The sequence below is a fragment of the Moschus berezovskii genome, chromosome 17 (genome assembly GCF_049115385.1).
Source record: "Moschus berezovskii isolate FMDL1 chromosome 17, NW_MosBer_1.0, whole genome shotgun sequence".
NCBI lineage: Eukaryota > Metazoa > Chordata > Mammalia > Artiodactyla > Moschidae > Moschus > Moschus berezovskii.
Genome location: NC_142476.1, coordinates 8,946,491 through 8,964,559, shown reverse-complemented (window position 1 = coordinate 8,964,559; position 18,069 = coordinate 8,946,491). Strand labels below are relative to the sequence as shown.

The following is an 18,069-nucleotide window of genomic DNA, read 5'->3' as shown; positions in this document are numbered from 1 at the left end:
CAGAGTCGGTGATGCCATCCAGCCATCTCATTCTCTGTCGTCACCTTCTCCTCCCGCCCCCAACCTTTCCCAGCATCAGTCTTTTCCAGTGAGTCAACCCGTCGCATGAGGTGGCCAAAGTATTGGAGTTTCAGCTTTAGCATCAGTCTCTCCAGTGAACATCCAGGATTGATCTCCTTTAGAATGGACTGGTTGGATCTCGTTGCAGTCCAAGGGACTCTCAAGAGTCTTCTCCAACACCACAGTTCAAAAGCATCGATTCTTCGGCGATCAGCCGTATGTAAGTGGTCTCTAATCTGTAATTGATATTTAGTGATGGCGGCTTCCCTGGTGGCTCAGAGGTTAAAGCGTCTGCCTCCAATGCAGGAGAGCCGGGTTCGATCCCTGGGTCGGGAAGATCCCCTGGAGAAGGAAACGGTAACCCACTCCAGTATTCTTGCCTGGAGAATCCCATGGACTGAGAAGCCTGGTAGGCTACAGTCCACGGGGTCGCAAAGACTCGGACACGACTGAGCGACGGAAGGGAACGGAACGGAACCTAGACAGTCGGAGAAGGCAATGGCAAGCCAATCCAGTACTCTTGCCTAGAAAATCCCATGGATGGAGGAGCCTGGTGGGCTGCAGTCCGTGGGGTCGCTAAGGGTCGGACACGACTGAGCTACTTCACTTTCACTTTTCACTTTCACACACTGGAGAAGGAAATGGCAACCCACTCCAGTGTTCTTGCCTGGAGAATCCCAGGGACAGGGGAGCCTGATGGGCTTCTGTCTATGGGGTCACACAGAGTTGGACACTACTGAAGTGACTTAGCAGCAGCAGCAACCTAGATAGTATATTAAAAAGCAGAGATATTACTTTGCCAACCAAGGTCCGTCTAGTCAAGGCTATGGTTTTTCTAGTGGTCATGTATGGATGTGAGAGTTGGACTGTGAAGAAAGCTGATCGCCGAAGAATTGATGCTTTTGAACTGTGGTGTTGGAGAAGGCTATTGAGAGTCCCTTGGACTGCAAGGAGATCCAACCAGTCCATTCTAAAGGAGATCAATCCTAGGTGTTCACTGGAAGGACTGATGCTAAGGCTGAAACTGCAATACTTTGGCCACCTCATGCGACAAGTTGACTCACTGGAAAAGACTCTGATGCTGGGAAAGGTTGGGGGCGGGAGGACAAGGGGACGACCGAAAATGAGATGGCTGGATGGCATCACCGACTCGATGGACATGAGTTTGAGTGAACTCCGGAGTTGGTGATGGACAGGGAGGCCTGGTGTGCTGTGATTCATGGGGTCGCAGAGAGTCAAACATGACTGAGCAACTGAACTGAACTGAATCGACAAGAATACCAAGAAAACTAACATCATGGCATCTGGTCCCATCACTTCCTGGCAAATAGATTGGGAAACAATGGAAACAGTGACAGACTTTATTTTGGGGGGCTCCAACTCATGCGATGAGTTGACTCACTGGAAAAGACTCTGATGCTGGGAGGGATTGGGGGTGGGAGGAGATGGGGACAACAGAGAATGAGATGGATGGATGGCATCACCAACTCGATGGACATGAGTTTGAGTGAACTCCGGGAGTTGGTGATGGATAGGGAGGCCTGGCATGCTGTGATTCATGGGGTCGCAAAGAGTCGGACACAACTGAGCAACTGAACTGAACTGAACTGACTAAAAATCAATGCAGAGGGTGACTGCAACCATGAAATTAAAAGACGCTTACTCCTGGAAGAAAAGTTATGACCAACCTTGACAAGATATTAAAAAGCAGAAACATTATTTTGCCAACAAAGGTCCGTCTAGTCAAGGCTATGGTTTTTCCAGTAGTCAGGTATGGATGTGAGAGCTGACTACCGAAGAAAAGAAAGAAAGCTGATTGCCGAAGAATTGATGCTTTTGAACTGTGGTGTTGGAAAAGACTCTTGAGAGTCCCTTGGACTGCAAGGAGATCCAACCAGTCCATCCTAAAGGAAATCTGTGCTGAATATTCATTGGAAGGACTGATGCTGAAGCTGAAACTACTCCAATATTTTGACCACCTGATGGGAAGAACTGACTCATTTGAAAAGACCGTGATGCTGGGGAAGATTGAGGGCAGGAGGAGAAGGGGACAACAGAGGATGAGATGGTTGGATGGCACCACTGATTCAATGGACATGGGTTTGGTTGGACTCCAGGAGTTTGTTAGTGATGTACAGGGACTCCAGGAGTTTGTTAGTGATGTACAGGGAGCCCATAGGGTCGCAAACAGTTGGACATGACTGAACAACTGAACTTAACTGAATCAATGAGGGGATTATTATGTAGTTCTTTTTTCCTTTTATTTCTAATAAGTTTAAAAATCAATACTGTCAAAAAAAAAAAACTAAAAAAGCAAAGCAAAAGTTTTTTTCAGAACCAGATCACTCTAAGTAAAAATTCATATGCCTAGTTCAGCTAAGCAAATCAAATTCTTTCACCCACAGCAAAGAAAGGCTAAAGTGAAAGTCACTCAGTGGTGTCCAACTCTTTGTGATCCCATGGACTGCAGCCCACCAGGATCCTCTATCCATGGGATTCTCCAGGCAAGAATTCTGGAGTGGATTGCCATTTCCTTCTCCAGGGGATCTTCCCAAGCCAGGGATCAAACCCAGGTCACCTGCATTGTGGGCGGACTGAGCCACCAGGGAAGCCTTAAAAGAAAGGCTATCCAGGAGCTAAACTAACTATGCTTCCTGCATTATAAAGACTCAGAGAAAGACTTAGCTTTAAACAGATGTTTAAATTAAGAGCACATCTACTGATAGAGTGAACAAGCTGTTCAAAATTAAAGTGTCTTAGACTTTTTTCTCTGTTTCATGAACCGATCTTATTTTTAAGACATACATAGCTTTTGTTAATAATTTCCTAATCCTTTTTTAATTTTTAAATTCCTGAGAGATATCCTAGCATTTAATCAATGATATTTAAAATATATTTTCTACACCTTACAGATTTTTTTTTTTTTCAATTGAAGTATGACTTAAGAGCTTGTGTGGTGGCTCAGGCTCAGCAGTAAAGAATCCACCTGCAATGCAGGAAATGCAGGTTTGACCCCTGGGTTAGAAGATCTCCTGGAGGAGGCCATGGCAACCTGCTCTAGTATAATTGCCTAGAGAAATCCATGGACAGAGGAGTCTGGCGGGCTACAGTCCATGTGGTCACAAAGAGTGGGACCTGGCTGAAGCAGACTCAGGACCAGGAGCGCAGATTGGTTGCCAAGGGGGTGAGGGGGGAGGGACAGAGTGAGAGAGCACGGGATTGGGAGTTTGGGGCTAGGAGGTGTAAACTGCTAAGACAGGTGAAGAGCAAGGTCCTACTCTACAGCACAGGGAACTATGTTCAATATCCTGTGACAAGTTATCATGGAAGATAATACTAAACAGAATATATATATTATGTATGTATGTATGTATGATGTATGTATATGTTGTTTAGATGTTCAATCATGTCCAATTCTTTGTAACCCCACAGAACGTAGCCTGCCAGGCACCTCTGTCCATGGGATTTGCCAGGCAAGAATACTGGAGGGGGTTGTCATTTCCTCCTCCAGGGGATCTTCCTGACCCAGGGATCAAAGCTGGGTCTCTTGCATTGGCAGGCAGATTCTTTACCACTGAGTCATCTTATATATATATTTATATATATAAATATAAAAATATATTTTAAATATCATTGATTAAATATATACAAATATATATATATATAACTGAATCATTTTGCTGTATAGCAGTAATTAACACATTAGTGTCAGACTTTATTTTTTGGGGCTCCAAAATCACTGCAGATGCTGATTGCAGCCATGAAATTAAAAGACGCTTGCTCCTTGGAAGGAAAGTTATGACCAACCTTGATAGTATATTAAAAAGCAGAGATATTACTTTGCCAACCAAGGTCCATCTAGTCAAGGCAATGGTTTTTCCCGTGGTCATGTATGGATGTGAGAGTTGGACTGTGAAGAAAGCTGATCGCCGAAGAATTGATGCTTTTGAACTGTGGTGCTGGAGAAGGCTCTTGAGAGTCCCTTGTACTGTAAGGAGATCCAACCAGTCCATTCTAGAGGAGATCAATCCTGGGTATTCATTGGAGGGACTGATGCTAAGCTGAAACTCCAATACTTTGGCCACCTCATGCGACGAGTTGACTCACTGGAAAAGACTCTGATGCTGGGAAAGGTTGGGGGCGGGAGAAGAAGGGGACGATGGAGAATGAGATGGCTGGATGGCATCACCGACTCTGTGGACATGAGTTTGAGTCAACTCCGGGAGTTGGTGATGGACAGGCCTGGCATGCTGTGATTCATGGGGTCGCGGAGAGTCGGACACAACTGAGCGACTGAACTGAACTGAACTGAACTGAATTCAAATATTGGAAGGACTGATGCTAAAGCTGAAACTGCAATACTTTGGCCACCTCATGCGATGGGTTGACTCACTAGAAAAGACTCTGATGCTGGGAAAGGTTGGGGGCGGGAGAAGAAGGGGACGACGGAGAATGAGATGGCTGGATGGCATCACCGACTCTGTGGACATGAGTTTGAGTGAACTCCGGGAGTTGGTGATGGACAGGGAGGCCTGGCGTGCTGTGATTCATGGGGTCATCGAGAGTCGGACTGAGCGACTGAACTGAACTGAACTGAATTCAAATATACTTCAATAAATAAAAAACTGAAAACAAATTTTCCCACTTAGAGAAAACTTTCCTCAGTCAGACATTACCCATAAGTTCTTGCTATATTCTCTGCTCCCACTCAGAAAAACCACTTTTAAAGACTCTAATTGCTGAATCCACTTCCTCACTGATATTCAAATTTATACTTCTATTGTAATAAAAGAAGGTAAAGGTATGAATCTCTCTTTATGCACTACTTGAGCTGCATCCTAGGAATTTTGAAATGTTGCATTTTTAAACAGGTCAAATTTTTTAAGTTCTTTTCATTTTTTGGCCATGCCACCTAGAATGTGGGATCATAGTTTCCGGAGCAGGAATCAAACCAAAGTCCTCTGCAGTGGAAGTACAAACTCTTAACCACTGGACCAGCAATGAAGTTCTGAAATGTTGCACTTTTCATCACAGTTACAATTAAAAGTTTTCTAATTCTCCTTGTTACTTCATGTTTCATCCATGGGTTATTTAGAAATGTATCATTTAATTTTCATATGTGTGGGTATTCTCTACCAAAGTTTATTATTGGTTTCTAGCTAAGTTCTATTATGAAGAGAAGAGGTGGCAAGAATACACAGAAGAACTATACAAAAAAGATCTTCATGACCCAGATAATCATGATGGTGTGATCACTCATCTAGAGTCAGACATCCTGGAATGTGAAGTAAAGTAGGCCTTAGAAAACATTACAATGAACAAAGTTAGTGGAGGTGATAGAATTCCAGCTGAGCTGTTTCAAATCCTAAAAGATGATTCTGTGAAAGTGCTGTACTCAATATGTCAGTAAATTTGGAAAACTCAACAGTGGCCACAGGATTAGAAAAGGGCAGTTTTCATTCCAATTCCAAAGAAAAGCAAGGCCAAAGAATGCTCAAACTACGGCATAACTGCACTCATCTCACACACTAGCAAAGTAATGCTGAAAATTCTCCATGGCAGGCTTCAACAGTACATGAACTGTGAACTTCCAGATGTTCTAGCAGTATTTAGAAAAGGCAGAGGAACCAGAGGTCAAATAGCCAGCATCTATTGGATCATAGAAAAAGTAAGAGAGTTGGAGAAAAACATCTACTTCTGCTTTATTGATTATGCTAAAGCCTTTGACTGTGTGGATCACAAGAACCTGTGGAAAATTCTTAACGAGATGGGAATACCAGACCACCTGATCAGCCTCCTGAGAAATCTGTATGCAGGTCAAGAAGCAACAGTTAGTACTGAACACGGTACAATGGACTGATTCCAAATCAGGAAAGGAGTATGTCAAGTCTGTATATTGTCACCCAGCTTATTTAACTTATTTGCAGAGAACATCATGAGAAATGCTGGCCTGGATGAAGCACAAGCTGGAATCAAGATTGCCAGGAGAAATATCAATAACCTCAGATATGCAGATGACACCACCCTGATGGCAGAAAGCAAAGAAGAACTAAGGAGCCTCTTGATGAAAGTAAAAGAGGAGAGTGAAAAAGTTGGCTTAAAACTCAACATTCAGAAAACGAAGATCATGGCATCTGGTCCCATCAGTTCATGGCAAATAGATGGGGAAACAATGGAAACAGTGAGAGACTATATTTTCTTGAGCTCCAAAATCACTGCAGATGGTGACTGCAGTCATGAAATTGAAAGATACTTGATCCTTGGAAGAAAAGCTATGACTAACCTAGACAGCATATTAAAAAGCAGAGACATTACTTTGCCAACAAAGGTCTGTCTAGTCAAAGCTATGGTTTTTCCAGTGGTCACGTATGGATGTGAGAGTTGGACTAGAAAGAAAGCTGAGCACCGAAGAATTGATGATTTTGAACTGTGGTGTTGGAGAAGACTCTTGAGAGTTCCTTGGACTGCAAGGAGATCCAACCAGTCCATCCTAAAGGAAATCAGTCCTGAATATTCACTGGAAGGACTGATACTGCAGCTGAAACTTCAATCCTTTGGTCACCTGATGCAAAGAACTGACTCATTGGAAAAGACCCTGATGCTGGGAAATATTGAAGGCAGGAGAAGGGGACAACAAAGGATGAGATGATTGGATGGCGTCACTGATTCAATGGACATGAGTTTGCATAAACTCCGGAGTTTACTCAAATTTACAGAGAGGGCTGGCGTGCTGCAGGCCATGGGGTCACAAGAGTTGGACGCAACTAAGCGACTGAACTGAACTGTTGATCAGAGAACGTATTCTGCAATTTTTTTCTTAAATCCAATTATCTGTCTTGACATTTCTTTTGTGATCCAGCCTATGATCCATCTCTGAGTGTTCTATATGCACCTGAAAGGAACATATATTCTGCAGTTGAGTATAATCCTATATATGTTGATTAGATCTGTTTGATTTAAATGAATTCAAGTTTTTATAAACTGAATGATTTTCTTTCTATTAGTTCTGTTAATTACAGAGAGAGGAATATTGAAATGTGTAATAATAGCTGTCCCTTTTTATGCTACTTCCTGCTCTATTATTTCATACTTCATAAGTTTTGAGGTTTCATTTTAAGGTGCATACACACTTAGTAGTGTTATGTCTTCTTCATTCACTGATTCTCTAATAAATATAAAATATTTCTCTTTACCTCTGTTAAATGTTTCTGCCCTTGAGGTCTTCTTCATCTGTCTTACATAGCCATTCCAGCTTTTGTATGACTAGCTGTGCACACAGTGTATCTTTTTATCCTCCTACTTTTAATCTATTAATAATCATACATTTCCATTTTGAGTGTAATTGCTGTGACAATACTTCCTTCGGTATTCCTTTTACTTATTCAATATGAAGATCCCTGCCATTCGGTGGTGAGTCTAGTCCATTCATAATTTACAGTTAGTAATATGCTTTGGTTTAAATTTACTATAGCACTGTTTTTTCTATTTGTCTCATTTGAATTTGTTCTCTTTTTTTTAACTTTTTGGATTAACTAAATATTTTTAGTGTATCACTTTGTCTTCTATTTTATCCTTATCAATGGTCATTCTAAGTTTTATAATATTAATCTCTATCAAACTCTTCATTCAAATAATATTCAAAGCACAAGAATCTTATGTTAGTGTATTTTCACTATTCCTTTCAATCTTTGTCATATTATTGCCATCCACTTCACTTCTAACTGGAGAAGGAAATGGCAACCCACTCCAGTATTCTTGCCTGCACAATTCCATGGACACAGAGCCTGATGGGTTATAGTCCATGGAGTCGCAAAGAGTTGGACATGACTGAATGACTTTACTTTCTTTCTTTCTTTCCGCTTCTGTATTTGTTACAAGTTCCATGATTGCTATGATTTTTGCTTTAAAGAATAAATTATATTTAAAAAATTAAAGTCATTTACATTTATGTACATATTTACCATTTTTGCTGTCTTTATTTCTTCATATAAATCTAAGTTCTCAAAAGACATCATTTCTTTTCTTTGAAGAACTTTAAAAGAAATGTAGGTCTGTTGTTTGTAGGTTTTATTTGTATAAAAATATTTTTATTATGCCTGTCCTTTAGTGAGATATTTTTACAGAAAATTAAATAGTATAGACAACTTTCTTAAACAGTTGTCCAGTTGTCTTCTCATCAAAATTGCTTATTCCTCTGTATGTAATGTGTCTTATTTTATAGCTACAGTTCAATTTACCTTATTGATTTTCAGAAATTTATTATCAGCATCAATGCAGCTTTTAAGGTAATTATACTTTAGATTTGTTTGGTGAAAATGTGGTTTTATAATTTTTATCACAATTGTAATAATTTTAGCCACTATTTCTTATTTATTTTCTGCCCAGAAGGGGAAACTTGCTATCCTAATTTTCACCTACATTGGGGTATGCCGATTTCATCTTTTTCTAGCAGCAAACCTCCCTTCTCACACTCAAAAGTCTTCTGCTCAGCTGTTATCCTACTATCTGCCTTGACCACACCATGGGAATTCCCATCCCTCCCTGGAGCTGTCTTCACCCTCACTCACTCCTTAGTTGGAGTAAAACACAGCTCCCAACAGCTTCCTGATAACTGTGAAATTTTGAAAACTTTTAACATCCATACATTTCTTTCTATCTGAAGTTTTGCAACTTCAGAGAATTCCAACTGGAAACATATTTTCCCCTCAGAATTTTGAAAGCCTTGCCCCATTGTCTTCTGGCTTCTGGTGTTATTGCTAAGTCTGAAGCATTCTGATTCTCCATCCTCGGGCTGAGTGCTCTCTTCCTGACTTCCCTGGTGGCTCAGGTGGTAAAGATTCTGCCTTCAGTGCAGGAGACCAGCGCTTGATCCCTGGGTCAGGAAGATGCCCTGGAGAAGGGAGTGGCAACTAAGCACACACATGGGTTGAGTGTTTCCTTCTTGACTTTACCTTTTCTTCATTTCGTTCTCAATTTCTCCGGGAAACATGTCATTTTTAGTCATTAATCTGCAATAAGTGGGCCTTCTCAACAACTCCATTCTGAGAAATTTGATTGTTTTAATTTTGTTTTTTTTAAGTCTTTGATAATAATTTCCGCCTCTTTTTTCTAGACCCTGTTCCAAAATTCTTATCATATGGATACCTTTTCTTCCTGAACACTGCTTCAATTTTCTCTTGTTTTGACTCTCCTTTTCCATTATTTGGTTTTACTGTTCATTTTATTATTCTTCATTCTTTCAATGTCCTTAGATTTATCTTCTGAATATTTTATTTAATTTTTCATTTGTTCAGTTCAGTTCAGATCAGTCGCTCAGTTGTGTCCGACTCTCCGCGACCCCATGAATCACAGCACTCCAGGCCTCCCTGTCCATCACCAACTCCCAGAATTCACTCAAACTCATGTCCACAGAGTCGGTGATGCCATCCAGCCATCTCATTCTCGGTCGTCCCCTTCTCCTCCCGCCCGCAACCTTTCCCAGCATCAGAGTCTTTTCCAGTGAGTCAACTCGTCGCATGAGGTGGCCAAAGTATTGCAGTTTCAGCTTTAGCATCAGTCCTTCCAATGAACACCCAGGATCGATCTCCCTTAGAATGGACTGGTTGGATCTCCTTGCGGTACAAGGGACTCTCAAAAGTCTTCTCCAACACCACAGTTCAAAAGCATCAATTCTTCGGCGATCAGCTTTCTTCACAGTCCAACTCTCACATCCATCATTTGTTACCTATATTTAATTTCCATAAACTCTTCTTGGTTCACTGGATGTTCTTGTTTTTTACCAATTTGTTTTGTTCTATAGCGTACTATTCTTCTTTTAAACATGTATACTCTTCTCATCTTCTCAACTACTATATTACTAAAGATGGGATATTGCATATTTTAAAATTGATTTCTTTTCCCAGAATCATATGGTGTCATTTGTGTTTTTCTCTGAATTCTTCTTTCCTGTATGCTTTTTGCATGGCTGGTACTTAGTTCCTTCTTTTTCTTGTTAGTAATTTCCTTAAATGTCTAGGGATCACTGTTGTATGAACATATGTAGGAGTGAAGCACTCAGAAGCTCCTTGGGACATGAGTGAACACAGGACCTTATTTTCACGTCATATGTACATACACACACACTTGGGAAGAATGCTTCCGGCCCCATAAGTGTCTACCAACCAGCCTTGCTGCACCAGTCAGCCCAGCACAAGGGGGTGCCTTGCTGGATGTTCCTGGATGGGCCCACCCAACCCCACCATCTGTACCTCCAAGAGGCCTAAGCTGTTCCCCACCACGAGTGGGCAGAGGAAACAGTCTCTTGCGTTTCCCCATCCCCTAATCGCTTCAGTAACTCACTCTAACCTTCTCGGAAATGATACTGAATCAGAGGATTTCTCTTCTGATGTTTTGTTCCCAGCGGGCATCGTGGGTCACGAGTTTTTGCTACAGGTTACTTTCCCTCCCTTTATTCCTGGGCAGCCAGAGTGTTTATTTTGGCCAAATTTGCCAACTCCTGGAGTAAATCTCTTTTCCCAGGATGAGGAAAGGGACCAGCAATGAACATATGAAAGGGTTCAGGAAATCTAATTAATTCTCTTAAAGACTTTTAACCATATATTTAGTCCTATGTATAACCTTACTTCCAGAGGCATCTGATACCTCTATTCCTGTCACTTGAGTCTCCATTGCAGAAAGCAGCCTGCTTCTGACTTGTTTCCTCTCCTTTCTCAGCTTAAATGTTACCTTTTTTTCTGTCTGCTATGTCAGTTACCACCCATCCATCTGCTTTGTAGCTTCCACACTTGTTTCGGTGTCACCTCATCTACCATCTCTTCTGTCCTGAGTGAAGTCTTTTTATTCACAACCTGTCAATATCCTATAGTGTCAGGAGGAAATGGAATGCATTTGTTGAATTGAAAGATTTTAAATTCAGCTTGGAAAGGGTACAGCAACATTATATATTTATTTCCTATATTTACTCCCCCTTGTTACATAGATATAGGAAGACTGCAAGTATTTTGAAACTAAGCTACCACTTGAGAGTCCCAGGCTTCACAGCTAAATAATTACAGAAGTATAAGGTTAAAAAGCAGAGACATTACTTTGCCAACCAAGGTCCGTCTAGTCAAGGCTATGGTTTTTCCCGTGGTCATGTATGGATGTGAGAGTTGGACTGTGAAGAAAGCTGATCGCTGAAGAATTGATGCTTTTGAACTGTGCTGTTGGAGAAGACTCTTGAGAGTCCCTTGTACCGCAAGGAGATCCAACCGGTCCGTTCTAGAGGAGATCAATCCTGGGTGTTCATTGGAAGGACTGATGCTAAAGCTGAAACTCCAATACTTTGGCCACCTCATGCAATGAGTTGACTCACTGGAAAAGACTCTGATGCTGGGAGGGATTGGGGGCGGGAGGAGAAGGGGACGACCGAGAATGAGATGGCTGGATGGCATCACCGACTCTATGGACATGAGTTTGAGTGAACTCCGGAAGTTGGTGATGGACAGGGAGGCCTGGCGTGCTGTGATTCATGGGGTCGCAAAGAGTCGGACACGACTGAGCGACTGAACTGAACTGAACTGAAGTTAGAATATGTTCAATTTCAGTTCACTTATTCAATACATAGGTTTGGAGCTCTAATGAGCCGACCTCATTAAGAAACTATTGCAATAATGCATAAGTGGACCCAGGAGAGTCATGTCTGAAGTAAGACAGTAACTGTGGAGAAGAAGGGGAGCAAATGAATTTCAAAACATATATATGTTTCAAAGAGAAATATTTTATAAATTTTGCAATCATTCGTCTGGTCTATGGCCATGAATCAGTTTGCTTTTTCGCTGTTTAGTTGCTAGTCAAGTACGGCTCTTTTGTGACCGTATGGACTATAGCCTGCCAGGCTCCTTTGTCCATGCGATTTCCCAGACAAGAATACTGCAAAATGACAGTGGGTTGCCATTTCCTTTTTCAAGGGGATCTCTTGACTAGAGATCAAACCCTCATCTACTGCATTGGCAGGTAGATTCTTTATCACTGAGCCACCTGGGAAGACCATTAGTTTGCTCAGGCTGCGGTAAAAAATGACCACAAACTTGGTGGCTTAATGAAAATGTATTGTCTCAACATTCTGAAGGTCAGAGCTCAAAAGCAAGATATTCGTGAGGCTGGTTCCTCCTGAAGGCTGTGCAGGAAGCCTCTCTCCCAGCTTACAGAAGGCTGTCTTCACATATATTCCGTTATTCATCTGTCACCACATTCCCTCAGTTTTCAAGGAAACAGCTCAAATAGGAGTAAGGCCCACTGTATAAACTCATTATAACTTGATTATATCTATTAAGACTTTACCACCAAGTAAATTTGCCACAGGAGCTGCAGCTGTATGGCGCAGGAGGGGCCGAGAGAAAATACCCCATGTCCAAGGTCAGGAGCAGCAGTGGAGAGGAGATATCCCACGCCCAAGGTAAGAGAAACTCAAGTAAGACAGCAGGCACTAAGAGAGGGCATCAGAGGGCAGACAGACTGAAACCACAATCACTGAAAACTAGCCAACCTGATCACACGGACCACAGCTTTGTCTAACTCAATGAAACTAAGCCATGCCATGTGGGGCCACCCAAGACGAACGGGTCATGGTGGAAAATTCTGACAAAATGTGGTCCACTGGAGAAGGGAACAGAAAACCACTTCAGTATTCTTGCCTTGAGGACCCCATGAACAGTATGAAAGGCAGAATGATAGGACACTGAAAGATGAACTCCACAGGTCGGTAGACACCCAATATGGTACTGGAGATCAGTGGAGAAATAACTCCAGAAAGAATGAAGGGATGGAGCCAAAGCAAAAACAACACCCAGTTGTGGATGTGACTGGTGATAGAAGCAAGGTCCCATGCTGTAAAGAGCAATATTGTATAGGAACCTGGAATGTTAGGTCCATGAATCAAGGCAAATTGGTCAAACAGGAGATGGCAAGAGTGAATGTTGACATTCCAGGAATCAGCGAACAAAAATGGACTGTAATGGGTAAATTTAACTCAGATGACCATTATATCTACTACTGTGGGCAGGAATCCCTTAGAAGATATGGAGTAGCCATCATACTCAACAAAAAAGTCCAAAATGCAGTACTTGGATGCAATCTTTTCGTTTCCAAGGCAAACCATTCAATATCACAATAATCTGGTCTATGCCCCAACCAGTAATGCTGAAGAAGCTGAAGTTGAACGGTTCTACGAAGACCTAAAAGACCTTTTAAAACTAACACCGAAAAGAGATGTCCTTTTCATTTTAGGGAACTGGAATGCAAAAGTAGAAAATCAAGAAACACCTGGAGTAACAAGCATATTTGGCCTTGGACTACAGAATGAAGCAGGGCAAAGGCTAACAGAGTTATGCCAAGAGAATGCACTGGTCATAGCAAACACCCTCTTTCAACAACACAAGAGAAGACTTTACACACGGACATCACCAGATGGTCAACACCAAAATCAGATTGATTATATTCTTTGCAGCCAAAGATGGAGAAGCTGTATACAGTCAGCAAAAACAAGACCGGGAGCTGACTGTGGCTCAGATCATGAACTCCTTATTGCCAAATTCAGGCTTAAATTGAAGAAAGTGGGGAAAACCACTAGACCAATCAGGTATGACCTAAATCAAATCCCTTATATCATACAGTGTAAGTGAGAAATACATTTAAGGGACTAGATCTGATATACAGAGTGCCCGATGAACTATGGACAGAGGTTTGTGACATTGTAAAGGAGACAGGGATCAAGACCATCTCCAAGAAAAAGAAGTGCAAAAAAAACAAAGTGGCTATCTGAGGAGGGCTTACAAATAGCTGTGAAAAGAAGAGAAGAAAAAGGCAAAGGAGAAAAGGAAGGATATACCCATTTGAATACCTAGTTCCAAAAGATAGCAAGGAGAGATAAGAAGGCCTTCCTCAGTGATCAGTGCAAAGAAATAGAGAAAAGCAATAGAATGGGAAGACTACAGATCTCTTCAAGAAAATTAGAGATACCAATAGAACATTTCATGCAAAAATGGGCTCAATAAAGAACAGAAATGGTACGCACCTAAAAGAAGCAGAAGATATTAAGAAGAGGTGGCAAAAGTTCACAGAAGAACTGTACAAAAAAGATTTTCACGACCCAGATAATCACAATGGTGTGATTACTCACCTAGAGCCAGACATCCTGGAATGTGAAGTCAAGTGGGCCTTAGGAAGCATCATTACGAAGAAAACTAGTGGAGTTGATGGAATTCCAGTTGAGCTATTTCAATCCTAAAAGATGATGCTGTGAAAGTGCTGCACTCAATCTGCCAGCAAATTTGGAAAACTCAGAACTGGCCACATGACTGGAAAAGGTCAGTTTTCATTCCAATACCAAAGAAAGGCAATGCAAAAGAATGTTCAAACTACCGCCCAATTGCACTCATCTCACACACTACTGAAGTAATGTTCAAAATTTTAAAGCAAAGCCTCAGCAATACGTGAACAGTGAATTCCAGATGTTCAAGCGGGATTTAGAAAAGGCAGAAGAACCAGAGATCAAATTGCCAACATCCTCTGGATCATCAAAGAAGCAAGAGTTTCAGAAAAACATCTATTTCTGCTTTACTGACTATGCCAAAGCCTTTGACTGTGTGGATCACAATAAACTGTGGAAAATTCTGAAAGAGATGGGAATACCAGACCACCTGTCCTGACTCTTGAGAAGCATGTATGCAGATCTAGAAGCAACACTTAGAAATGGACATGGAACAACAGACTTGTTCCAAATATTAAAGGAGTATGTCAAGGCTGTATATTGTCACCCTGCTTATTTAACTTATACGCAGAGTACATTATGAGAAATGCTTTGCTGGATGAAGCACAAGCTGGAATCAAGATTGCAGGGAGAAATATCAGTAACTTCAGATATGCAGATGACACCACCCTTATGGCAGAAAATGAAGAACTAAAGAGCTCCTTGATGAAAGTAAAAGAGGAGAGTGAAAAGGTTGGTTTAAAGCTCACCATTCAGAAAACTAAGATCATGGTGTCTGCTCCCATCACTTCATGGCAAATAGATGGGGAAACAGTGGAAACATTGGGTGACTTTAAGTTGGGGGCCTCCAAAATCTCTGCAGATGGTGATTGCAGCCATGAAATTAAGACACTTACTCCTTGGAAGGAAAGTTATGACCAACCTAGACAGCATATTAAAAAGCAGAGACATTTCTTTGTCAACAAATGTCTGTCTGGTCAAGGCTATGGTTTCTCCAGTGGTTATGTATGGATGTGAGAGTTGGACTATAAAGAAGGCTGATCGCTGAAGAATTGGTGCTTTTGAACTTGGTGTTGGAGAAGACTCTTGAGAATCCCTTGGACTGCAGGGAGAACCAACCAGTCCATCCTAAGGGAGATCAGTCCTGGGTGTTCATTGGAAGGACTGATGTTGAAGCTGAAACTCCAGTACTTTGGCCACCTGATGTGAAATGCTGACTCATTGGAAAAGACCTCGATGCTGGGAAACATTGAGGGAAGGAGGAGAAGGGGACAACAGAGGATGAGATGGTTGGATGGCATCACCTACTCAATGGACATGAGTTTGGGTGGACTCTGGGAGTTGATGGCCAGGGAGGCCTGGTGTGCTGCGGTTCATGTGGTCGCAAAGAGTTGGACACAATGAGCGATTGAACTGAAATTCACATTATGAGGTCCTGGCGGTTTGGTCTTCAACATACAAGTATTCAGGGCTCACAATTCAGCTCATAACAGTGCCTTTTCCAATACAATTCAGCTCATAACAGTGCCTTTTCCAGTAAAGGTTGATGAAGTTAGTTTAAGGGCCTCCCTGGGTTCTTTACCACTAAAGAACCCACCTGCCAATGCAGGAGACTTAAGAGATGTGGGTTTGATCCTTGGGTCTGGAAGATCCTCTGGAAGAGGGCATGACAACCCACTCCAATATTCTTGCCTGGAGAAGCCCATGGAGAGAGCAGCCTGGCAGGCTACCCATCCATGGGGTCACAAAGAGTCAGACACAATTGAAGTGACTTAGCACACACGCACGCAAGTTAATTTAAAAGGGAATAAAACGTTTAAGCAAATTAGAGTGAGGACAATGCAAAGCCTACCACATTCAGGACCTGCAGTCCTAAAGGAATGTAACAGAGCACACCTATTAAATGGTCCAGAAAAGTGCAAATCATGTCCCTAAAAGACCCACACATTGTTTTGCTTCTTCCCCAGTCACTGCAGAAGGCACCACGTTTCTCATCTGTCTGTGTACCACAGATATGACTACAGATGGACTCACCAGTTTAAAACACAGGAGTTAATAGGACGTCCTCAACATAAAGGAGTAAAGCATTTTTTAAAAGTAGTGAAATTAGAATGCATTTACAGAAAAAAAGCTATAAGTTGGTAAATTACAAAATTTGAATATTATTTTTTTGAATTTTAGACCATAAATGAATCATGGAGATCATATAAGCCAGAGATTACCAAACTGGGAGGTGCATCAAAATCACCTGGTGATCTTTTAAAAATACACGGCTTCCCAATTCCCACCCTACATATCCTGAATAGGATTTTCACAAATGCATACTTTTTTAGAAATGCTCCAACTGATATTTTGCAGACTGCCTTATCCATATGCCTCGCTTTTAAGTTGAGGAAATTGAGATCATTATAACAAAATCACATAGCATAGAATATATTTAATTAAAAATGATCTAGTTCTGTTTATATATGACTCATTTCATTGTGATCAACAGAAAATCCAGACATTAGCAATAGAAAGTACTTCAAGAATATTTTTGTTGATATAATCAATAATGCAACTATTATTTTTTTTTGGCAAGATAGATTAGAGATATTTACTTCTCTTTAGTAAAATTTTAAGGCCATCCACATTTAATGTTGTTAGATTACAAAATATAATAAAATCTCATAAGGCAAAAAGAACAATTTACTGAAAGAGATTTTAGAAACTTACAGATGATGTCCTGTCCACTTCACAACGGCTGCTCAGAATAAAACAGGCCTCAGCATCATCCATCCTAAATGCAGACAGAAAAGGAAAATAATCACACATTGACATATCTATGGGCCATCTGAAAAACAGAATTTCAACACTCAGTCCAGTGCATACAGAGTACACATAAACTATGAACATCCTTACGCTTAAATGAAAGTAGGATTTCTTGCAGATCACGATTGTAAACAAAATAATTGTTGACTTGGCTGTATAACACAGCAGTTCATGATGACAGAAGTTAGAAAAAAGTCAAATTTTATTTTCTCTTTATCATTATATATATTTTGTTCATATATATCTACTTCGTATAAGTTAAGGGAGTTTATAAGCTTTTGGTTTAGGTGGATTACTTTTTTACTGCAATTCTTCAATAAAACTAAGAGAGAGGAAACAAAGCTGCTCAGTATTCATAAGCCAAACTCTACTGTACATTTATATTTCCTAGAGATGAATCATCATCTTGTTCCAAACCCCGTCCCTTCATACAAAAGTTCTATATTTCTTATATGTAATAATAAACCATAAGCATATTTCAGTGCTTGGTAAGCAATGTTCTAAAAACATAAAATTCTGTATTTTTAAAATGAGGAACTATTTGCCTTTCTGGTTCATTACAGTAGAAAAAAATTTTTTCCTCCAATGTATTTCCTATGTTCTATGGAATTAGACCAAATCAAACAGTTCTGGAAAAGTGTGAAGTTATTAAGACAATTGTATAACATTTTTTATACATCATCTTAAACAAAGAAACTCAAACTGATGCAACTGACCTTTGGAAATGGTTTGGAGAATTTTACTCCTTGTCTTGCGTGGGAATCGTGCTTAAGAATGTGTTAGTTAACATTAAATCCCAAATTTCTACATAACATAGGATAAGAAATGAACATAAAAATGGTACCATCTTTCTTAACTCAATTTTCTGAGAATTACCAGCCTGCTACCTCTCACTCATCCACACTCTCCTTTTTCATATGTATGGAGGAATGTTTCCGGCAAATGTGACT

The 18,069-nt window shown here is 40.8% G+C and overlaps 1 protein-coding gene across 6 annotated transcripts in view; it reads right to left on the bottom strand.

Annotated features, from left to right (window-relative positions):
• Positions 1–18,069, bottom strand: part of KCNT2 (potassium sodium-activated channel subfamily T member 2) — a 448,004-nt gene that overhangs the window by 204,645 nt on the left and 225,290 nt on the right. For all 6 annotated transcript variants that reach the window (XM_088845012.1, XM_088845009.1, XM_088845010.1 and 3 more), the window contains one exon: positions 17,024–17,087. In XM_088845012.1, coding sequence (XP_088701138.1) covers positions 17,024–17,087 — 64 coding nt within the window. The remainder of the gene's footprint in view (positions 1–17,023; positions 17,088–18,069) is intronic.